The 24,153-nt window shown below is 34.9% G+C and overlaps 3 protein-coding genes across 6 annotated transcripts; all 3 read left to right on the top strand.

Annotated features, from left to right (window-relative positions):
• The first annotated feature begins 3,243 nt into the window (after positions 1-3,243).
• LOC148274833 (uncharacterized) lies at positions 3,244-8,976 on the top strand. Its single transcript, XM_088236555.1, has 3 exons — positions 3,244-3,342; positions 4,705-5,217; positions 7,625-8,976. The coding sequence occupies exons 2-3, from the start codon at positions 4,755-4,757 to the stop codon at positions 8,824-8,826; spliced, it is 1,665 nt and encodes a 554-aa protein (XP_088092681.1). The 5' UTR covers positions 3,244-3,342; positions 4,705-4,754; the 3' UTR covers positions 8,827-8,976.
• A 3,528-nt stretch (positions 8,977-12,504) lies between these two features.
• LOC148274834 (uncharacterized) lies at positions 12,505-15,674 on the top strand. The gene is made up of 2 exons (XM_088236556.1): positions 12,505-13,334; positions 14,642-15,674. The coding sequence occupies exons 1-2, from the start codon at positions 12,770-12,772 to the stop codon at positions 15,514-15,516; spliced, it is 1,440 nt and encodes a 479-aa protein (XP_088092682.1). The 5' UTR covers positions 12,505-12,769; the 3' UTR covers positions 15,517-15,674.
• Positions 15,675-17,768: 2,094 nt separating this feature from the next.
• Positions 17,769-23,798, top strand: LOC148274835 (uncharacterized). 4 transcript variants are annotated; one of them, XM_088236558.1, is made up of 4 exons: positions 17,810-17,955; positions 19,833-20,357; positions 21,844-21,962; positions 23,504-23,798. In XM_088236558.1, the coding sequence occupies exons 1-4, from the start codon at positions 17,940-17,942 to the stop codon at positions 23,771-23,773; spliced, it is 930 nt and encodes a 309-aa protein (XP_088092684.1). In that variant the 5' UTR covers positions 17,810-17,939; the 3' UTR covers positions 23,774-23,798. The 4 variants fall into 4 exon arrangements, with proteins under 4 accessions (XP_088092685.1, XP_088092686.1, XP_088092684.1 ...); XM_088236559.1 differs by lacking the exon at positions 21,844-21,962 and having other exon boundaries at positions 17,769-17,955; XM_088236560.1 differs by lacking the exon at positions 21,844-21,962 and having other exon boundaries at positions 17,769-17,955; positions 19,841-20,357.
• The last annotated feature ends 355 nt before the right edge of the window (positions 23,799-24,153 follow it).

Here is a 24,153-nt window from a genome sequence, read left to right on the forward strand (position 1 = left end):
ATATGTGATAAATTTAATAATTATTTAACTTATAAGTTTTATTTTATCGCTGGTAATTTCAAATAATTTAAAACTTTTTTCTTTTGAAAAATAATAACTGTATTTCTTAGATGTATTTATTTTTTAAAATAATTGTAACTCTTTTATTCCTGAAGGAATAACACTGAAATAGTGTGTTTCAGTTATTATTACACATTTCTTCTACTTTTATCGTTAACTTTCTATGGTTTTAATTTTTTCATATTTTTTATTTATATTATATATTAGTTTTTTAAAAATTCCATACAAATCTACTTTTACACATATAGTAAATGTTAGCACTGTAACTCTCTAAAAAAGATAATAATACCCGTATGCAGAGACAAACCTTAAAGTGAGGAGAGTACATTCTATTGTCTTCACCTTCGGGTTATTCTCTGCAATTGAAAGTAGAATGTACTTTCCTCACCTTAAGTTTTGTCTCTGCTTACGGGTATAACTCTTGTGCTTGGAGAGTGACTTACACTGTTGTAGTTGTTTATTTATGAGAGTTTATATAATTTTAAATACGAGTACTCATGTAAGAAAATGAAAGAAAAATAAAAACATAGGATATATAAAGAAAAATCTTAAAACAATAATACATTCATACTATTAAAAATTAAATATTGTTTTTACACGTGTTCAAAAATTTCCTTTAGATTTATTTTAAATTTATTTATCGATATATTATTTTTAATAGTTTTTAGTTCATTGGGAAGATTATTATAATTTTTACACCCTTGAAGACAAAGCTATTTTGACCATGACTTGTGTGGAATTTAGGAATGTTCATATTATGTTGGTATCTGAGTGACTTATTCATGACAAATTCTTTTATTTTTTCTTCTGTATAAATTTGTATAATAGAATTTATTTTATATAGTGTCTACTGTATGAACCTTAAATATTTTATGAAGACTTTCCGTATTGAATGTTGAGGGTTTCTTTAAAAAAAAAACTTTGAAAAAAATTTAAATATTTGCGTTCTTACGATTTACACAAATATTTAATTTTGAGTGCCATTTTCAACGAGTTGTAAATAACTCACTATTAGAAAATGGGAATCAAGTTGGGATAGAGTAGAATTCGAACCACGGACTTTTGGTGCGTGAGTCCTAGACACTAGCCACAGGACCACAACCCTATTCATTACTTTTATCCGATCAATTACTTTAATAATTAATCTTCGTACTATTTTAAGAGGGTTTAATATATTGACATATGCACCACCTCACCCTACAATACCATATTGTAACAAATATCGTACAATTGAGTAACAAGCTATTTTTAAATGATTGATTTTTAAAATATTCCTTAATCTAATAAATATGTATATACATTTTCTAATTCGTTTAACTAGTTCACTAATATGGTCTTTCCTTTTTAAGTTTTGGTCTATGTATACACCAAGATATTTAATTTTATCTGTTTTATCAAGTACCGAACATGTAAGATCGCAGTTAGTTTTGTTGCAATTTCTTTGGTGAATAATTATTTGTACTATCAGTAGTATCTAAATTTAAATTAAATTAAATCTATTTTTTTTTGTTAATGGGAGGATTCTTGTCTTTTCCGTATTTAAAGATAATATATTTTTGTCAAACCATAATTTCAATTTATTTATAACATCATTAACTACTAAATTTTCTGAACTCCAGTTAATTCCCTCAACTAAAACAACCTATCATCGTCATATGATATTATTTTTTAATTTAAATTTTGACAAAATATGTCATTGATACGGAGAATAAATAAAAGCGAACCAAAGTTCTTGCAGTCAGTATATATTATCTCTTGTCAATAAATTAATAAGCAACCATCACTATAACTAAGTCAATATATTATTTTCACACGAATATGGTAATTTCATGTAAAAATTCAATCGAAATCTGTTTTCTAATTAGAACCAGTTTATAAATAACAACAATGAAATAGGGGGGGAAGGGTTGAAACAGTTGAAGACAGTAAGTTTATAAAATATATTTTTAGAAAGTTTGAAGAATGCTTAAATGTTTTTAACCCAATTCTTGGACAAGCCTTTATAATTTTTAAAAGCGTTTATTGAAGAAGTGATTTGTAATGAAATAAAATCGTTTTTTTTAATCTTCGTAAATTTTTAAGTTATAACAAATTGTCGTACTGTAAATTAAAAGCAGTTTTTAACCTTGTGGTAGAACCGAAATCGGTTGTAAAAGTTATTTCATTCAAAATGGTAATTTTTTTTGTGCGTAACTAGTTTTAAAAAAACATGTTTATGTTGTCATTTTTGTGTATGTGTAGTTATGTTTTGATTATTTCACTTATTGCGTATTGTTATTTTTTGCTGATTTTTTAGGTTTTATTTCAATATTATTCTAAGAATATGTTTTATCAACGTTTTTTTTCATGTTAATAAAATCTAGTATTTTATTCGTAATAAAAAATTGAAATATTTTTTTCATTCATTCATTTATTTTTTGCACTCATGTTTATGAGTCAAAGCAAATTAAGCAAAGTATACTTCCTAGTCTCCCGGTTGCGTTTACTTCGTAGGCCGAGTAATCTGGAAATGACTGGAAATTCAGTTGACAATCAAACGCGAGCGGGAGCGCACGCTGGCGAAATTTTTAAAGGAATGAACACCATTTCAACATAATTTTGCATAAATATGCTTTAATTATATATTTTTCATGTAACATCTTGAAATAAAGACCTTTTTTAACACATACCATTGTAAATAATTTGGTATTTTAGCTTATATTTTAAAATATCTCGACTTATACATGCGGTAACATTGTGTGACCGCATCGGCTGTAGAGGTATTTTTTAGCACAGTCTTTTAAGAGTTAATGTACCAAATTTACTGAAATCAAATGGAAATATATTTTTTTAAAGGTTGATCAGACTTTTTGGGCAAAATATCTATCCAGGGCAAAATTTGACGGTTTCGCGGTCCTCAAAGTAAATTACTGACAACTATACTTTTACAATATGATGGAAGCCGTTGAGCTTCGCCCTTATTGCCGCGCCCCCGCACTAGCAGAGAAAGTTTCTTTTTCGCCATTCACCTAGTATCTACTTCATAGAATTATTTAAACTGTTTTAAACTGCAAGACATGGAAACAATAATCGACTAATAAAATTTATCACGTAGTCAGGTACCCAACAATCATAACGTCTATCCGTATTTCTATGGTTGTTTGTGGTTTGCATATAACATTTCAGATTATCTGTGGGTCTTCTGTCAAGCGCTAAGGACGCGTCCCTGTCTAATTATAAATACTTAATTTTAATGTTATTGGACGATTTAACGAAGTTTTTACCCACTAATTACCGCAAAGAGTAAGTTGAAATTCCAATATGTAAATTAGAAAAGTATGTATTTTATTTATAGCACCTAAATAGGCGGCCAGGAGGCGCAAAATTTTAGCATCTAGAGAGAGTTCCCGTTCTTGCTAGGATGTCTTGCATTTTTATGAGAATTCTTCGCCCTTGTGCAATGCCGCATTTAATATTCCATTGTATGAACCATTCATCCAAGGTACTTATAAGAGCTCGCTCGCTCCAATCTTGTACCATTTACAACAATATATATTTTTTTAATTAAAATTTTTATTAATAAAATTTCATAAATGGTACATGTTTTTTAAACATTCTATTCATATCTACTTTTATACATCTAGTAAATGTTATCACTGTAACTCTCCAAAAAAAGAGACCAACTCTTGTGCTTGGAGAGTGACTTACACTGTTTTACTTGTTTTATCTTGAATTCTGTATTTATTTATATTATATTTATAAGAGTTTATATCATTTTGAGTAAACGAGTACATGAGAAAATAAACAAAAACATAGGATACATAAATATAAACAGAAAATAATAATACAGCATCAATGATGCTAATTAATTAATTAGTTAATTAATGTAATTTTTACACTTGTTCAAAAATTTTCTGTATATTTACTTTGAATTTATTAATGGATATATTAGTTTCAATAGTTTTAAGTTCATTGGGGAAATTATTGTAATTTTTGACTCCTTTGAAGACAAAGCTATTTTGACCATGACTTGTGTGGAATTTAGGGATTTTAATATTATTTTGGTATCTGAGTGACTTATTCGTCTCAAATTCTTTTATTTTTTCTTCTTTATAAATTTGTGTAATAGAATTTATTTTATTAAGAGTGTCTACTGTATCAACCTTAAATATTTTATACAGACTTTCCGTATTGAATGTTGAGGGATTATTTAAAATTACTTTAATATTAATCTCTGTACTATTTTAAGAGGGTTTAATATATTGGCATATGCTCCACCCCATCCTACAATACCATATTGTAACAAAGATTGTACAATTGAGTAATAAGCTATTTTTAAATTATTGATTTTTTAAATATTTCTTAATCTATTTTATTATTTGTCTTTACACGTCTCAGCCTTTATGGAATTTCAAACTCACTTCAGACCAATGAAATAAAAGATTATGTTCACTTAACAATTGCCTTTTAATATAAAATTAGATTAAAAACACAAAAGTGTCTACTGTATGAACTTTAAATAATTTATATAGACTTTCCGTATTGAATGTTGAGGGTTGCTTTAAAATTACTTTCATAATTAATCTTTGTACTATTATATCAATACTCGGCGTTTTACTAACAGTGATTATTTTACATAAAAATTTACATGTTATTTATTTTCAGATTGATCAAAGATCCTTATATTTATCGTATCCATTCTCGACAGCAAAAATATGGAGTTCGCTTCAGTGAATATTAAAGCTGAACTCGGGACTGGCGATGTAGATGGAGATATTCTCCTTACTGCGGAAGGGGCGCCATGTTCTTTTAAAAGGGAGGAGCCAGCTGTTGCTACCGTGAAGTCCGAACCGAGTTCTGGCGACGCAGGAAATATTTTACATACTGAGGAAGGGGCGCCATGTCCCTTTGAAAGAGAAGAACTAGCTGTTGCTCTCGTGAAGTGTGAACCGGAGACTGTCGATGAAGAAGAAGATATTCTCCATGCTGGGGAAGTGACGCTATATCCCTATAAGAGCGAGGAGCCAGGTGTTGCTACCGTAAAGGCTGAACCGGGGACCAGTACTGATCAGCCCAGGATAACCAGTGACGTAACCATCCACAGAAAGATTGATATTGATAATCCGGACATTAAACAAGAATGTTTGAATGCCTCTCGTAACCATGAAATTCCCCCAAGTAAGTGATACTTTTTTTAAGCCAATCAACGGGCTCATGAAAGCCCTAACAGATTGGCATTATTGACTATATATTATAAAATAATATTTAATCTAAACAATCTCAAAGTCTCTTTAAATTTACAAAGGTATAATTATGGCATAATCTAGGCGGACATGGCAAGTGTGTCATCGCGAATCAGGAGTGATAACACCGCTTGCTTCTTGAATGCTTACCTTTGCTGTAAGAACACATCGACAGTACCGTTTAATGAGCTTTTGTTTGTTGTTCTGAGGATCCTCGGCGGAGGGGAAAAAGTCCGATGTTAGTTTTATAATTTCCCGCAGTACGGTAAGGTACATTGAGGTTAATCTGAGAAAGAACATCATGGGTAATTTAAGTCAATGATTATGATAAAATTATAAATAAACTTATCAATGAAACTTCTTGGTTTAGTTTTACTTTTTATTATTTTAACCCACGAGCGCTTTCGCCTAAGTAGGCATCTTCAAGACTGGTGACTTGTTTACAACATTTACAGTTTTTATACTATTCTTAACATATTTCGGAGATAAGATCAAATAATTATTTTAACAGGGGACAGTAAACATAAATATTTACAACTAGTTTGCTAAACAGTTAATTTTTTGGAGTTTTGGGACCGAAATTGGGATTAAGCTTTTATTATTTAAAAGGTGGGAAAAGAACAGAAAATAACACATGGCGGAAAATTAACTGTTTAGCAAACTAGCAGTTCATAATGGAGTTCTGGTACCAACCCTAATGTATGGAAGCGAAGCATGGAGTTGGAAAAAAAGGGACGAAAGTAGACTGAATGCTGTTGAAATGCGATCCCTCAGGCGAATGTGCGGAAAAACAATGTATGATAGGTGCCCTAATGTCGAAATTAGAGCAGAATGCAAGGCTGAGTTAAGCATTATCGACAAAATTAAGAAAGGTCTTTTGCGATGGTTCGGTCATGTGGAGCGAATGAATGATGAAAGAACGGCTAAAAAGATTTATGATGCGAATGTGTCTGGTTGTAGAAGTCGAGGAAGGCCGAGAAAGACATGGCATGATCAAGTACAACAAATTCTTGAAAGTGGTCATGTGAAAAGTCGGAATAATCGACGTGCGTGCATGAGAAGATGTATGAATGTGAAGGAAGCAAAGGAAGTGTGCCAGGACAGAGTGGTGTGGCGTTCTATCCTCTCTGCCTACCCCCCTGGGGAAATGGCGTGATGGTTAGTTTTAGTTAGTTAGTTAGTTGTTAATATTTATGTTTTCTGTCCCATGTTAAAATAATTATTTGATCTTATCTACAAAATATGTTAAGAATAGTATAAAAGCTGTAAACGTTGTAAACAATTCACCAGTCTTGAAGATGCATACTCAGGCGTAAGCGCTCGTTGGTCAAAATAATAAAAAGTCAAACTTAGCCAAGAAGTTTCATTGATACGTTTATTTATAATTTTATCATAATCATTAACTATGGAGTTTTATCAAGAAATATCAACAAATAATCAATATATTGAGTTTTTCTACCAACATTTGTTGGTGGAACTGCATTTTAATTATAAAAATAAAAATACGTAGATAGTTTTATTCCACTTTTATTTACACCAGTCTGACGATGTCGGTCGCGACAAAACCCGGTCACGTGTAAAAAATTAATAAAAAAATAAAATTATAAATAAAAGGAGAATAAAACCATATATTTATTTTTATTATTATAAATAATCAGTATTCACAAAAGTCAACAAATGGAAGTTGTATTCTAGTATAGTATAAGTCAACTTCATCTCTGTTGTAATATGCTAATATTAACAGCTCCCCGGGTAGTCGAATCCAGTCCTTGTCTACAAAAATTTGGACAAACTCGAAATATTGTTGATAAATCCACCTGGTCCATGAAGAAGTACAGAAATTGAAAAAATAAAATTTTCATGCGTTGCCTAGTACGCAGGTGAAATAATTCAATTAGATGAATCTCACCCGCATAAATAAATGTTTCAGCTCTTAAACTTTACAAACATCAATAGATGAAAGAGCTGAAGGAATAGAGATGTTCAAATATGGGCAGAATGGTGAATGTTACACATTGTGTAAAGTGGCCACTTAAACCAGCCAATGACAGGTCATACGCCTTTCTTTGGTTTTTTCTTGCAATTGGCGAGAATCGAACCCGATTTTGATTAAATGTCTTCATATTAAATAATCAAATGATTTTGAAAAGCCCCAATCACATTTTAGTGTTTTGTCGCTGTGCTTTTAATAATCAATTTAAATAAAGCGATTTAAAAAATATATTCTATAAACTTCTTTTTACATGTATGAATATCGTAATATTTCATTCCTTTGCTTGTCTCCTTTTTTTATTAAAATACTCACCGGTTTCAATGTTACATTGCTATTTTTTTTGTTTCAGGTTTACAAGAAAGCCAGAAACATTTTGCTTGTTCAAAGTGTCAATTTAAATGTTCACAAGAGAGTATTTTGATATCGCACATGACAACTCATTCCGATGAGAAACCATTCTCATGCTTAGAGTGCCAATATAAGTCTTCACGCAAAGATGCATTAAAATCTCACATGTTCACTCATACTGGTGAGAAACCACTCTCGTGCTCGGAGTGCCAGTATAAATGTTCGCGTAAAAGCAATTTAAAATTACACTTGTTGACTCATACTGGTGAGAAACCATTTTCATGCTCAGTATGCCAGTTCAAATTTTCGCGTAGGGGTTCTTTAAAATCACACATGCTGACTCATACGATTGAGAAATCATTCTCATGCTCAGTGTGCCAATTCAAATGTTCGCAAGGACGTACATTAAAGTCACACATGTTTACTCATTCTGGCAAGAAACCATTCTCATGCTCAGAGTGCCAGTATAAATGTTCAGATAGAAGTACTTTGAAATCACACATGTTGACTCATGCTGCTCAAAAGGCATTTTCCTGTTCAGTGTGCCAGTATAAATGTTCACGTAGAACTCATTTAAAATCACACATGTTAACTCATACTGGTGAAAGACCATTTTCATGCAAAGAGTGTCCGTATAAATGTTCACGTAGTGAATCATTGAAATCACATATGTTGACTCATACAGGCGAGAAACCATTCTCATGCTCAATGTGCCAATTTACATGCTCACTGAGAGGTAATTTAAAATCTCACATGTTCACTCATACAGGTGAAAAACCATTCTCTTGCCCGGAATGCCAATATTCGTGTTCACAAAGGGGCACATTAAAAAATCACATTTTGACTCATACTGGTGAAAAAATTTTTTCGTGCTCAATGTGCCAGTATAAATGTACGCTAAAAAACACTCTTAAAGCCCACGTGCTAACTCACACTGGTGAGAAACCATTGTCCTGTTCAGAGTGCCAATTTAAATGCTCGCACCGAAGTTCATTAAAATTACACATGTTTACCCATACTGGCGAGAAACCATTCTCATGCTCGGAGTGCCAATATAAATGTTCTCGCAGAGATGCGTTAAAATCACACATGTTCACTCATACTGGTGAGAAACCACTATCGTGCTCAAAGTGCCAATTTAAATGTTCGCAAGGACGTACATTAAAGTCGCACATTTTAACTCATACCGTCGAGAAGTCCTAGAATGCAAAATGTTTTGTAATCACGCGCGTTTACTCATCCATGACATAAACCATCGTCATACTCAGCGTGCCAATTTTAATGTTTACAGAAAAATATTTTGCCTTATAACACAAAACACATTTGGCTGTTGTCCACACATCTGTCACGGCAAAGACCGTTGTCCTCTTCTCTTTCGTCTCTGCCCCGCTGACGTCACTCCCATTTCTGCGGTCCGATCGTTCGTAGTGAATTTACATTCACATTCACATTACTTAGATTAAGCACCTACGATATCAATTATTATTATTTTTTTATAAAAAAAAAAAAAAGTTTTATTCATTTTAACAAATCAGTAACATACACAATTGTGTTTTTGTTCCCGCAAAGCCGAAGCTTGTCTGCGGGTTACATTTTTTTTTAAAAATTATAAGTAAGTTCATAATTCAAAAATAAATGAAGAATAAAATATATTTATATGCACACTTCAGTTTCACTTGCTGTTTATAATAATTTTTTGACTATTTTTTAAAAATGAATTTAGGTTTTTTCCCTCAGGATTTTTAGCTGGTATTGAATTGTACAGTTTTGGTACTACACTCCCCATTGTTCTATCTCCATAGTAGTTCTTCTATCGTCGTTCCGTCAGCTGCTGTGCCGATTCTTACTGGTGGGTTATTTTGGATTTAAAAGATCGGGTTGTGGTCCCGTGGCTAGTGTCTCGGACTCGCGGACCAAAGGTCCCTGTTTCGAATCCCTCTGTACCCCAACATGATACCCATTTTCTAATAGTGAGTTATTTAAAACTCGTTGAAAATGGCCCTCAAAATTAAATATTTGGGTAAATTATAAGAACGCAAATATTTAAATTTATTTCAACAGAGAAGGAAAAATTTTGTTGAGAAGGGAATATGGAAGTCTAGGCATTCACAGGGCTTATGACCCGTCATCTGCAAGCATTTGGACATAATCAAACACGCAAATATTTATTAAAAAAAAAAAAAAAAACTGCAATCCAGGAAATGATCTGGCATTATCTTATACTGACACTGTCTGTTAATTGGCAAAACGTTAGCATAATCAAATAATATTTTATTGTTGTCTTTTGCCTCAATCTTTTTATTTTAAATAAACCTGCATTATCAAGTGCGGACTTTTTAATTCCATTCCATAAGTGAGAGGTGACAATAATTCCTAAACTAGCGACCCCGATGTGTTTGTAAAATAATTGAGGGTGTTAGAAGCATATTTAGAAATCTCTACCATAAACAGAAATTTAGTTCATGCCAAAATAAACTATACATAAAAACCTACCTATATAAATAATAGCGTAATTCAAACCCGTCTCTAAATCTTGCCAAAACAGATTTCAATTAGACTTGATACCGCAAACTTAACATTCTCCATTGAGTTGGCGAAGCATAATTAGAAATCTCACAATTATTTTTTTAAAGTTTTTCGCAAATGTCTCAGTAACTCCTTCAATGGAGATTTCTAAGTTTGCTATTAATACCCTCAATTATTTTTAACCATAAAATATTATTAATATTTATTTTTATATTAATTTATTATTGACTTTGTGCGGAATGAAGTAATAAGAGAACGGACGCAGCAAACTCGTGACAACTGTCATCAAACGGAGGCTATACGGTTGGCTTAGCCATGTACTGCGGATGCCTCCTGAGAGCCTTGACCACGCTTGCCTACTTTACAAGGCATCAGGTTCTCGACGTCCTGGACGTCCACTGCTGACTGTTCGCCGGCAGTTCATGTCAGAACTACGGGACGCGACTCTGACTTGGGAGCACGCACAGGAACTGGCAGCTGACAGAGATGCCTGGAGGATCTTAATGGACACCATATGCTTCATCTAGGGAGCGGACATGGAATGATGATAAAATATTTTATCCGATTATTAAATCAGGTGACCTCGCAGATCTGAGATACAGAGGCGCACAATGATATTCGTACAAGCGCGCATTCGGATTTTCGTGAAGAATATCTGTCAAATGATTATATATATAAACATCTTCCTTTTTTATTTTACATCCTTAGCTATTCTGAATTGGATTGCAATAAATAAATGTAAACGAAATTCGAATTAGAATTTTAAATCATTTCGCGAAAAAATACAAAAAACTCACCAATACGAAATTGAATCTCGCACTGATACTCGTACTTTTACAGCCCGCGCGTGCGGAAGCCGCGTTAAAACATGTCCATTAAGAAACAATCTATTGCGTCATCTTCGTCTTTTTTCTAGCCTATATATTTATTTATTTATGCTTTACTATGTTAGTTCATACATTTTAAGAACTAATGTATCATATTCTCTAAAATTAAATTGAAATAATTCAATTCCTTCTTGGTTGCGCGAGTGGTTAATGGAATTGAGTGGTTTGTGGCTGGATGAACCGCCAGTGGATGAAGGTCCACCTATCCTACCCATCCCGTGATCTCCCAACTTGCAGTGTTTGTTATTCTCCTCGTCTCTATGGCCATGGGTAGCTACAGTTGCTATGGAAACTATTTTCCATATCCATATCAACCTACATCAACAACAACACATTTGTTTTCTTCTTGATAATTTCTGTCGACTACCGCATGTTCATAATTTTATCTGCCCGCATCTGCTCGTCCTTTAATCATCTGCCCGCTTCTGAACATCTTTACATCATCTGACCGCCGCTCCACCACATTCATCATTATATTTTGCAAATAGTAAAAGCGCCGTGTTTACCAAAAAAGGAAAAAATTACCCAAAAACCAGGACTTGGAGATATCATCCGGTTCCTGTCCCTGATTCCCTTACCTGTCTTCCTAAAGGTAGGATTTTTGTCTGCTAAAGTTTGTTTGGCCGCATCTGTTCGTTTCCGAATTTTCCATCTTCGCGCAACGCACCTTTTCTCACCCCGCAAAAATTAACACGGATCAAGTAGATTCGGTCAAGTATTATCCATGCAAGATTTTAATCCCCGCCCCACTTCTATTTATTTTATCTCTTGAGGTAACTCATTGAACAGCTTCAATCCCTTGTACAATGAGTTTTGATATTTTGTTATTCTCCTCAGTGGTAATCTTATCTTTTTTTTATCCATTGTTTCATATGTATGTCATAGTTGGTTGATTTTTAACTAACTAACTAACTAACCATCACGCCATTTCCCCGGAGGGGTAGGCAGAGAGGATAGAACGCCATACCACTCTGTCCTGGCACACTTCCTTTGCTTCCTTCACATTCATACATCTTCTCATGCACGCACGTCGATTATTCCGACTTTTCACATGACCACTTTCAAGAATTTGTTGTACTTGATCATGCCATGTCTTTCTCGGCCTTCCTCGACCTCTACAACCAGACACTTTCGCATCATAAATCTTTTTAGCCGTTCTTTCATCATTCATTCATTCGCGGTTAATTTTTTATTTATTTTATTCATCCCCTTAATTATTTTATGTACAAAAATTGCCACATTATATTTTATTTGCTGCTTCACTGTGAGCGAGCCATTCTTTCTATATTAGAATATTTTTTTATGTGTGAAACGCCGATGATGAATTGCATTTAAACCAATCTTCTTATCTACTCGTTATTGTCTATGGGTGATGATAGTACGTGCTCTATGTTTTGTATGATGTGAAGCTCAAGTCTCTATGACAGAGTATTTGACATTTGATGCTTCTGCGCTTGATACTGAGCGGTCGCCTCTGAGCGATAGAGTGGAAAAGTGTATTAGTTAACAGGAGACAGAGACGCAGTTACAGATAACGTTACTTTGCGGTTCTTACTTGGCGTCTCCGGCTGGATAATATCCTGCCACTTCAATATGCGGCGATAGATATCGCCTTGTCATTTGCCACAATTAGGTCCCCGGGAGGGCAGCTTTCGAAATTTGCGCTTATAGAATATGAACCAGGTTAGCTAGTCTTCAAATAGCACAGCCACATTCTGTTCTCGTGTAAAAATATGGATTTCACTTCAGTGAATGTCAAGGCGGAACCGGGGACTCGCGATATAAAAGGAGATGTTTTCTATACTGGGGCAGGGGAGCCGTGGACCTACAGAAGCGAGGAGCTTCGCGGTGCTACCGTGAAGGCTGAACCCGAAACTTGCGATGTAAAAAGGGATATTCTCCATACCGGGGCAGGGGCGCAATACCCCTACAGAAGCAAGGAGCCTTTTGTTGTCGCCGTGAAGACTGAACCGGGGACTGGCGATGAAGGAGATATTTTCCATACTGGGGAAGATGCTCCATGTCTCTACAGAAGCGAGGGGCTTAGTATTGCTACCGTGAAGGCTGAACCGAAATCTTGCGATGTAAAAGTGGATATTCTCCATGCTCAGGAAGGGGCGCCATGTCCCTACAAAAGTGAAGAGCTAGGTGTTGCTACCGTGAAGGCTGAACCGGGGATCAGTACTGAACGGCCTAAGATAACCAGCCTTATAATTATCCGTAAAAAGACTGATAATCATTATCCTGCTGTTAAGAAAAAATATTTAGAATCCTGTCCTAGCAATACAGACGTCTCCAGTAAGTATATCTTGCTTTTTTATCATTGCAATTATATATATATCTAGAAAATATATTTTTTTTTATTTAGGAAACATACAGTACAGTTACAAAGTTTTATATTTTACACAGTTAGACTTAACTCTAATGGACCAGCGAAGTTTCCATATTATAAAGTAATTATATGTAAGGTTATTAATTAAAGTACAAAAAAGAGAAGGAAAAAAAACAAATAGAAGTTGTTTAAAAATTAAAATTAAAGTAAAAAAATGAAGAAAATTTGTAAAAGTAATTAAAAGTTAAGAATCAAAATAATAAATGAAAAACATGCTCAGATGTAAAAATAAAATAATAATATCATTTTTTTAAAAAGGAAAAACATAAATATACACATTTTAGGGATTCAAAAAAACGATGAGACGAATCTTTAAAGAATCTTTAAGTAAGAAAATAAATTTAAGTCAATTTAAAAAAACATCTTCAACATTAATTTTGAACACATAGTAAGAGCAGCAATATATCGATTTTATATACATATACAGTATAAGTAATTAAAAGTAGTTTAAAAGTATAAAAACATGCCAATGCAGCAGAGAAAAATATAGTAAAAACATAGAAAATAATGGTTATAATAATTTTTATTTTTTAGGAAAATAAATAATCTTTTTTCCTATTAACTAACTAACTAACTAACTAACCATCACGCCATTTCCCCGGAGGGGTAGGCAGAGAGGATAGAACGCCACACCACTCTGTCCTGGCACACTTCCTTTGCTTCCTTCACATTCATACATCTTCTCATGCACGCACGTCGATTATTCCGACTTTTCACATAAATGTAATTAAACTTTTTTAATACTAGTAATGATATAATGAAGCCATTCTATCAGTGGAATAATTAGACATTCATCATAGTTATTGCGTAATATTCATTGTTTCAATTTTTATATTTACACATAAGTTATTACTTTAAAAATACTTGGTACACTTCCACTTATTTATTTGACCAATTAGCGCTTTCACCCTCTAATGGGCATCTTCAGACTGGTGAATTTTATACAGCGTAAGGATAATTTATATAAAACTAAATATTATCTTAAGTGTACGTACATTCAAAAAATGTAATTCACTAGTCTGAAGATGCCCATTACAGGGTGAAAGCGCTAATTGGTCAAACGAATAAGTGGAAGTGTGCCGAGTATTTTTTAAGTAACAACTTATGTGTAAATATAAGTTATTACATCATTATAATGGAATTCCATCAAGATTTGTCAATAAATAATTTTAATAAAAAAATATGTATTTCATTTGTTTTAATTTTGTTTCAGATTCTAAAACCCAAGAAAAGTTTTTCTCATGTCTTACATGTCCGTATAAATGTTCCAGTGAAGGCAGTTTTAAATCTCACCAGTTGACTCACAGTGGCCGAAAACAATTCTTTTGTTCAAACTGCGAATACAAGAGTTATCACAGAAGCGCGATAAAAGTACACGAGCTGATTCACACTGGAGAGAAACCATTCTCTTGCAACAACTGTTCGTATAAATGCTCTCGCAAAGCAAGTTTGAAAATTCACATGTTGACCCACAGTGGTCATAAACCGTTCTCCTGCTCAGTATGCCAATTCAAGTTCTCACACAGAAGTGCGTTAAAAGATCACATGTCAAAGCACACTGCTGAGAAGCCATTCTCATGCTCTCTTTGTCCATATAAATGTTCTCGTAGAACCAGTTTGAAATCTCACTCGTTACGTCACAGTGGTCAAAAACCATTTTGTTGCCCAACATGCCAACACAGGTGTTCAAATAGTTACATGCTAAAACTTCACATCTCTCGTGTTCATACTGGCGATAAACCGTTTGCGTGCTCTATATGTCAATATAAGTGCATACAAAAATGTACTTTGAAGCTGCACATGTTAACTCATACTGGAGAAAAACCATTCAAATGTTCGATGTGTCAGTATTCGTGTTCGCAAAGAGGTTCGCTAAAATCACACATGTCAGTTCATACCGGGGAGAAACCTTTCTCGTGCTCAGTGTGTGAATACAAGTGTTTACGGAAAAGCCTGTTAAAATCACACATGTCAACTCATTCTAAGAAGAAACCGTTTTTGTGCTCAGTATGCCAGCATGGGTATTCACGGAGAAATACATTGAATAATCACATGACCAAACATTCCGGGGACAAATCATCTTCCTAGCTAATTTGTTAACGCCAGAAATTCGGAATTTTTTTCAGAAATTTGGAAGGATCAACCATCCCACCTTTCCGCTAAAGTAATACCGTTTAATATTATACTAAGGTTTGTTAATAGAAAGCCGGGTTAAACATTCGGCTACCCTGGCAATACTAACAAAATGTCTACCTTGTTTTATTTAACAATCTGACAGACGGTGAAATTATGGAATACTTAAACTTATTTGCAAATTTTCTGCTTACACATGGAATGTGATCCCATTGTATTCCTTTTTAATCCTAGCAATATTTTGACGCTAACAAACGACACAACAAATGGCGGACAAACTCAAAACATTGTTGATAAATCCACCTGCCCAAGAAGAAGTATTACAATTGAAAAATATTTTCAGGCGTTGCCAAGTATGTAGGTGAAATAATTCCATCAAATGAATCTCTCATTTTTACGGCGTCGTGAACACTCACCCAAAACACTTCAAAAAAGATTGAAGCCTTTGAAATGTGGTGCTACAGGAGGATATTAAAAATCTCCTGGGTTTTTTGAAAAAATTTTTTTTAAATATATATGGACCCCTGTATTTAGTAGCCTCACGTGTCTTGTACAAGGCTAAGGTACTCGGAAAAAAAAAGTTTTTGTTTGTCTTGGAAATGGGATGTTCGATCACTGATTTTGGTTTATTACCTTTATGAGTCCAATCACCATTGTTGTAAAGTTCAAGAACAATGGCACGTGATAACTACTTTTAACTACAGTGTGGATATCTGTTAAGGATATTCCATCTTTCCTGCATTCTGCTTCAAGATTATGGCGTTGCAAACTGAAAAATGGGCACTGAAATAACAGATGTTCTATACTCTGTGAAGAAATATCATCGCATGGACAATAGTCATCATTCCTTCATTTAAACCTATATAGATAACTTCTCATAGCTCCGTGTCCGGTAAAAATTTGGGTCGTTTCGAAAGTACTTTGGTGATGATGACGGAAGTTTGCTGCATCAGCCAGCGTTGGGAAAAATATTTTAGTGATTTAAAAAAAAATCTCCTGGGTGGATAGAGTCCGAAACGATGATGTTCTCCGACGGATGGAAAAAGATAAAGAGGTACTGAAGACCATAAAGAAAAGGAAACTCGAGTACTTGAGAGGTGAAAAATATCAAATTTTACATGTCATTCTACAGGGAAGGATTGAAGGGAGACGCAGTGCAGGTACAAGGCGCATCTCTCGGCTTAAGAACTTGCGCGACTGGTTCCATTGCAGCACTCAGTCCTTGTTCAGGGCAGCTTCCAATAAAGTAAGAATCGCAATGATGATTTCCAACCTCCGCCAGGGAGAGGAACTATAAGAAGAAAAAGAATCTCACCCACAAATATAAAAGGTTTCAGCTCTTTAACTTTACAAACTTCAACAGATAGAAGAGCCCAAGGAATGTAGATGTTCGAATATAGGCAGAATAGTGAATGTTACAGTGTGTAAAGTGGCCAATTAAACCAGCCAATGACAGGTCATAAGCCCTGTGTATAACTAGACCTCTCTACTCCCTTCTGTAAAATGTTCTTCATGTCTGTTGTAACATGTTAATTAAAATAAATAGAAAAACCGATGTGAGTTTACCAATTTCGCTTTTTATTTTGAATTGACGGGGCACGGGGGACTTATGAGCTACCTGCTCAGATTTAAGATATCCGAGATCGATACTCGCCCATGCGATAACGTTACTTCTCAAGATGTCCCCCGTCAGCTGATGCATTGCCCCTTTTTCAGTTTACAGAGAATACAATTGGAGACTTGTCAAGAGCCAAATGCCGAACACTCTTCAAATGGATCGGAAAGTCTGTCGAAGAACGACAACAGTCCGCCTTCCCGTGGAGAGTTTTTGTGGTTTCCTCGACATCAGAGTGAAGGCGGAGAAGCTCCCAAAACAGGCGACAGCTGAAATAAAATACCTGATCCTTAAATACACATTATAAATATCACTTTATAAAGTTTATTTTTAAGTGACACATAAATAATTATCCCTTTAAAGTAAATATAGACCCTAAACATTATTAGCAAGGTAGAAAAATGCAACTCAGATTAAATTAAATATTTAAAAACCGGCAAAACAATATGTTCTTTTTAATTCGTCCATTTGTGTGCTTGGTTTAGGAACGCAATTTCTAGTAAATTTCGATTTTATTTGCCCTTTGCTTTTAACTGCACCCCGAACTTAATGTTTTTAAAAAAATGCTGTCTATGGTCAACTCACAATCTATGCTCTGTAAAACGTAAATTTTCTGCGGTTGACAGGTTCTTCGCTTGCTGCACGCAAATATTATTTAGAACGCGTCTGCACGAGCGGTCCCATCGCTATAAGCTGCAAATTTAGTAGAATATTAGTTGACTGGAGACGGAGACGTAGTTACAGATAATGTTTATTGGCGGTAATGGAATATGAATCAGGTTAGTACAAGTTTCTCTATTCGCCCTTAGGAGGTAATCGCTAGCGTAATATATGTTTTACAAGGAAGCTAACATTATTAAATCATTTGAATAAATCCGTAGCACGTGACAACAAAATAAATTATTTTAATTAAATTACAAATTTAAAAGCTTCAATTAAATTAACTTAACAATAGAATCACCATGTAAAGCGCCCTTGAGGTATTTTATTACGAAAATGGCGCTATATAAGTTATCCACAATAAATTATGCTCACAACAGGACAATATTTAGTCCGCATTACGCTATAGTAGTGGAGCGCGCTCGCCTGCAGTTCTGTAGGGAGTCGCACATGGCTACTTCTTTGCTAACAGTTGTTGTCAATATGAATCCTGTACAGCTAGTTGGTTCGGACCAGACTTGAGAGTGGCTCGGTGATATGGAGTTCGCACGAGGCGAGATATTCCCTCATATCGGAGAGGTATCTCTTTATGAGGGAGTATAATAGTTATCCGTGGCTGTATCCCACTGCATTCTGGGCACGCTTGAGACCCATTATTTCAGACTGAAAAAGAGTTTTATCGAGAACTCATCCATTTTAGAAAGTATCAATTTTCATTTTCCTGCATCTCCGGTAGCGTCAGCACAAACTGTTTTACCAACCTGCCTCTGGTTATGCCGATTGGAAGAGCAGTCAGGCCGCTGAAGATTATCACTTTAGAGATCAACATATTTCACATCAGTGAAACTATGTTTAAGAGGCAAATACTCTCGCTATCAGAGAGTATTATACCTTAACAATGTCAAACCATTGCTCACGAGTTCCTGTGGTAGTATTCTGAACGCAAAAACGCGCGTAGAAAACGCATTTTTAACGCGTATTTACGTACTTAATACACGCCAACAGAGCGATCTCTTTGCGAATACCAGGCCTGGTTTGATATGTTGTCAAAAGTTTGGAGTCCCAGTAACGCAGACCAGAAACCAATCTCTATTTAAAATTTCTAAATGTTCCCCTAAATCTTTTCAAAATTCATTTGTAAATAGAACCTGCAATTTATGTAGTCAGAAATCAAATTGTATTCATATTAATAACATATCTTTATACCTTTATACCCATACCTTTAAAAAAGAAGTTTCCAAAAATAATTCAAGTTATGATGTTGCGCCTTGAATCCGCAGCCTATAATATCCAGGTTATGTTCAGTTCTGTATGTAGGCACATTATAAATGTACACTGTATGGTCAACTACAGTTGTATAATATATTATAATGTGTATGTGTGACCAATATTCAAAAGTAGATATATTTTGAATAATATGTATTACATTTAAATTTCTAGTAATATTATAAGTTTTGAATGATTAGTTATTTTATGTTATGTATAATTTTGATGTGACAACATTTACAATAACAATATTATGTGGAAGCCTCTAATTGGACTTCACGATATGTATTTTTAATATAATTGTATCTTATAAATTTATAAATGTCTGTTGGCTTTCCAATGAAATAAAATAAAATAACGCCCTAAATATTTTGTTATTTGTAATGTTATTTTTCGGCCACTTGGTGTGATGGTCAGCGCGTTTGCCTACCATGCAAGAGGTCTCGGGTTCGATTCCCGACATGGTTGACATGAAATATTATTAAAAGGGGTGTTTTTACACTTGAATATTTCATAGTCCATTGACCGGTACCTGAAAAATAAGACGGATCATCTTACCTTCATGTAACAAAAATGATCAAGATACGTTGCGATTGGTGTACCAATGCAGTGCCCTATGCACCATTAGGTGCGGAAAGGGAATAATGAATGAAGTTAATGTTGTTTTTATCAAATAAATTAATTTGAATTTTTAATGAAAAATGTCCATGTTTGTGTACCATTATTTAAGGTTTGCAGGTGGTTGGTCTTCAGATAAAAAAGCCACAATCTGTATCTAAACTCGAAGCGATGGAGTTCGCTTCAGTGACTTTCAAGGCTGAACCGGCGACTGGCGATGTAAAAGAAGATGTTCTCAATACTGGGGAAGAGGCGCCGAATCCCCACCGAAGCAAGGAGCCAGGAGTTGCTACCGTGAAGACTGAACCAGAAACTGACGATATAAAACGGTTTATATTTCATACTGGGGAAGTAGCGTCATTGCCCCAGAGAAGCCAGGAGCCAGGTGATGCTATTGTTAAGGCTGAACCAGGAACTTTCGATGCAAAAGGAGATATTCTTCATACTAGAGAAGGGGCGCCATGTCCCTATGTAAGCCAAGAGCCAGGTGTTGCTACCGTGAAAGCTGAACCGGGGACCAGTACTGACCAGCCTAGGATAAACAGTGATGTAATTACTAGCTCAGAGATAAATATTGATTATTCTGATACAAAACAAGAATGTTTGGATTCCATTCGCAAAAATAAAGACGCCTCTAGTAAGTTTAAATAAAATATTTAATCAGTGCATGTTTGTCCTAATCAGTGCATGTGCTTATTAAAATGCATGTCGTATTGGTTTTATATTTTTGTGCAACAACTATGGTGAAGGTGTATAATGGGTTTTGCATGTTGGTTTAATTGTTCTCCTGTCGAAGAGACGGGTACGTCTCGAAACCAGTAGAGATAGAAAAGTCCGTAAGTGGTTATATACAAATATTTAATAACATTTCGTGAAATATTTAACTTCGCTTTCTAAAATATAAATTGTTGAACGGTGTTTATTCAACAAATTACAACAGAGCTGAAGAACATTTTCGAGAAGAAAATATGGATGTCCAGGCATTTACATGGCTTATGACCTGTCATTGGTTGGTTTGAGTGGCCATTAAACAATTAAGTAATATAAATGACGGTATAAGAAGCAAACTTAGATATCTCCAGTGAAGGAGTTACGGAGATATTTGTGAATATTGTCGGCTTTTGAGCGCGAGTCAAAGGACCGGCAATATGAGCGCGAGTGGCTGGCCACATAATCCCGCGGTCGCAGTACGCATGTGGTACGCATCGAGCGCTCACACAAGACACACGCGTCATTTTTTCATGATGTATATTTCTTTGTATGACATTGATATAATGAGCTATACTAAAAATGCATAGCGCGCATGCTGCCACGGTTTCATCGTCCATTGTACAGAAAGACAAATGACAAGTGCGGAGCGTCGCGATTAATTGCGCGAGTAGAGCAGCGTGTGGGCGGAGAGGGCAACATCGGGCGAGAGGGCGGCAGCGCGAGGAGCAAAGTGAGGAGCAGCGCAAGGAGCATAGTGTAGCGGGGCTATAAGTTTGCGGTGTCGAGTAGTGTCATTTAATTCGGTTTTTGCAAGATTTAGAGACGGTTTTGAATTACGCTATTATTTAGGTAGGTACGTTTTTATGTATAGTTTATCTTGGCATCAATTACTACTCATTTTCTGTTTTTGGTGGAGATTTTTAAGTTTGCTTCTCTTCACTACAACAAAAGTTTCAGCCCTTTCCTTTTGTATTTTTTTGTACCACAGTAGATCAGGAGGCCTTATTACAGTGGTGAATTACAGCACAGACCATCCAGGCGTCAGAAAAATCTCATTTTATTTTTGTGTTCTCTCGGGAACCGAACCCGGAACCTTCCGTGAGCGGGTCGAGTATCTTCGCCATTACACCACGGAGGTCGCAACTTCCCTAAAACCAACAGAAGAAAGAATTTAAGAAATCTGACGTCCAAAGATCGGCAGAATGGTGAATGTTACGCAATGCGTAAAATGGCCGCTTAAACTAGCCAATGACAGGTCATAAGCCCTGTAAATTCTATATTCCTCTCTCTAAAATGTTATCCGTTGTATTTTGTTTATCTTATCTAGGGGTTGAAATCCGGTATTTTGTCTACAGACATTTGGATAGTCTCAAAATACTGTAATGTTTTTATTTATTATGCATTTTTTTCAGATTCTAAAAATATTAAAGAAAGTTTCCTATGCTCAGAGTGCCAATATACGTGTGAAAAAGAAAGTATATTAAAAGATCACGTGATAACCCACACTGGAGAGAAACCATTTTCGTGCGATGTATGTTCATGTAAATTTCTTCGTAAAAGCAGTTTGATGTCTCACATGTCAACCCATACTGGTCGAAAGCCATTCTCCTGTTCAACATGTCAGTATAAGTGTTCAGAGAAAAAGAGATTGAGATTACACACGTTAACTCATACTGGCGAGAAACCATTATCGTGCTCAGAGTGTGAATTTAGATGCTCACAAAAAGTTTCGTTGAATAAACACGTGTTAACTCATACTGGAGAGAAACCATTCTCGTGTTCGACGTGTCAATACAAATGCTCTCGAAAAGACAATTTGAAAACTCACATGTTAACCCACAGCGGTCTGAAATCATTCTCCTGTCCCAAATGTGCATTCCAATGTTTTCGTAAAGACAGTTTAAAATACCACATGTCGACCCACAGTGGTCGAAAACCATTCTCCTGTTCTATATGCCAATATAAGTTCTCACAGAAAGCTCATTTAAAAAAGCACATGTTGACTTATACCGGGAAGAAACGGTTCTTATGCTCCATATGTCGATGTTCCTGTTCGACAAAATGCACATTGAACGTCCACACGGCGACTCACGCCGACGAGAAGCCATTTTCTTGCTCGGAATGTCAATACACGTCTTCAGAGAGAATTGATTTAATGGAACATTCGTCGATACACGTCGGTGAGAAGATTCTCACGGTGAAATTACTTAAAATGAACGAGAGGGAGGCTTAAAAAAGTTTGATATACTCTCTACTGGAGAGAACACCTTCCATTCCTCAACATAGCACATCATTTTTCAGCTATTCTTTTTCTGTCCATGGTGCTAAACTTCTACCTCTTCATATAAAAAATGCGCCTTCTCTAGCCTCCTTCCAGAAATCCTGACCTCCCTGTATTTATATATTTTGTTCCTCTTTCAAACTCATTATCTGATTCCACATTCTTCGTCCTTTAATATATATATCACATAATGTACTTTTATTGAAGTTAATATGTGCAAGCCTTATATCCCACTAAAAAAACAGCTGTTATTTTTTATTATTTAGGTTTTTACATGCATGTATTTTTTTATATTTTCGTTTTTTTTACTCGCTCGCTCGTTTTAGTACCAAAAAACCTGACTTGGTTGAAGATGTAAAATAAAGTGTACTATTTTGTATGGAGGAATAAGCTGAGGTAATCGGCTAGTTTCATCGTTCACCGAGAACGGGCTGGGTGCACTTTGTAGATTTTTTTAGATGGAAGATTTGTACAGAAAAAACCCTTTTTTTCGTTTTTCAAGGGAGCAAAAAAAAGTGTAAAACTGAGGAAAACGCCAAAGCGAGGAAATGAAAAATGTACGGAAAAAATGAAATATTAAATATAATTATTGTACAAGACTATACTAAATAATATACTGCAATTATTCATATTTACCAATGATTCAATTAAAAATGTTTTGAATTTTTTAAGTTAAATTTTACTTAACCTTAAAAACACGAAAATAAATATTTGAATTAGCATAAAATTCATGCAACGATTTTTCTCCTAAATATTGGAAAAAATTATGTATATGGTATTACTTTTTTTAGTCTGGCGAAAAAAAGTCTTGTTGGGACTCGAACCAAACAATATTCAACAAACATCGTTCCATGTCCGCTCCACCGTTTGAGGAAGCGTCGGGGATTGAACCCGAGACCTCTCGCATGGGAGGCAAACGCGCTGACCACTACACCACGAGGCCGACGCAAAAGAATTATCATTCGCCTGGATTATTTTTTGTACATACTTGCCTGTTCACCATTGCCATAATCACATACATTAAGCTGTATATTGTAAGAGTCCTCTGGGTAAATAAGTAAATATTTACATTATATTTCTGAAAAATACCTTGACTTTTGTAACCCTTCCTTTACTGTGCCAAAAACATCTCCGCGTTACGGTGATGTGTAATGACTACACATGCAAAAAATGAGAGATTTTAAATCGGAAAAATGTAAGTCCATAGGCAATTGCTTCTAGTGATAATATTTTAAATCTATTTGCTAAACGATTACCGAATAATCTACACGCTAATATCACTTATGAAATGTCACGTCCTGAGTATTTGAGTTTTTTTTCTCCCCCTCTACCGCCTCCTCCTCTCTTCATAGTAAAGTGTAGATATTAAGTCAATTTTTATTTCTAAAAAATATATATGTTTTGTTTTACAATAAAAATACAATAATATAAGTACAATATG

Source organism: Micrasema longulum, unplaced genomic scaffold (assembly GCF_059751315.1).
Source record: "Micrasema longulum isolate JH-2025_06_02 unplaced genomic scaffold, ASM5975131v1 h1tg001567l, whole genome shotgun sequence".
NCBI classification, from domain to species: Eukaryota; Metazoa; Arthropoda; class Insecta; order Trichoptera; family Brachycentridae; genus Micrasema; species Micrasema longulum.

What these genes read in the sequence shown, in the direction of transcription:
- LOC148274833 (XM_088236555.1), top strand. Translation starts at nt 4,755, where the DNA reads ATGGAGTTCGCTTCAGTGAATATTAAAGCTGAACTCGGGACTGGCGAT. An exon ending in TAACCATGAAATTCCCCCAA is followed by an intron (nt 5,218 to 7,624) that starts GTAAGTGATACT and finishes TTTTTGTTTCAG; the next exon opens with GTTTACAAGAAAGCCAGAAA.
- LOC148274834 (XM_088236556.1), top strand. Translation starts at nt 12,770, where the DNA reads ATGGATTTCACTTCAGTGAATGTCAAGGCGGAACCGGGGACTCGCGAT. An exon ending in TAGCAATACAGACGTCTCCA is followed by an intron (nt 13,335 to 14,641) that starts GTAAGTATATCT and finishes ATTTTGTTTCAG; the next exon opens with ATTCTAAAACCCAAGAAAAG.
- LOC148274835 (XM_088236557.1), top strand. An exon ending in CAAAAATAAAGACGCCTCTA is followed by an intron (nt 20,358 to 21,843) that starts GTAAGTTTAAAT and finishes CATTTTTTTCAG; the next exon opens with ATTCTAAAAATATTAAAGAA.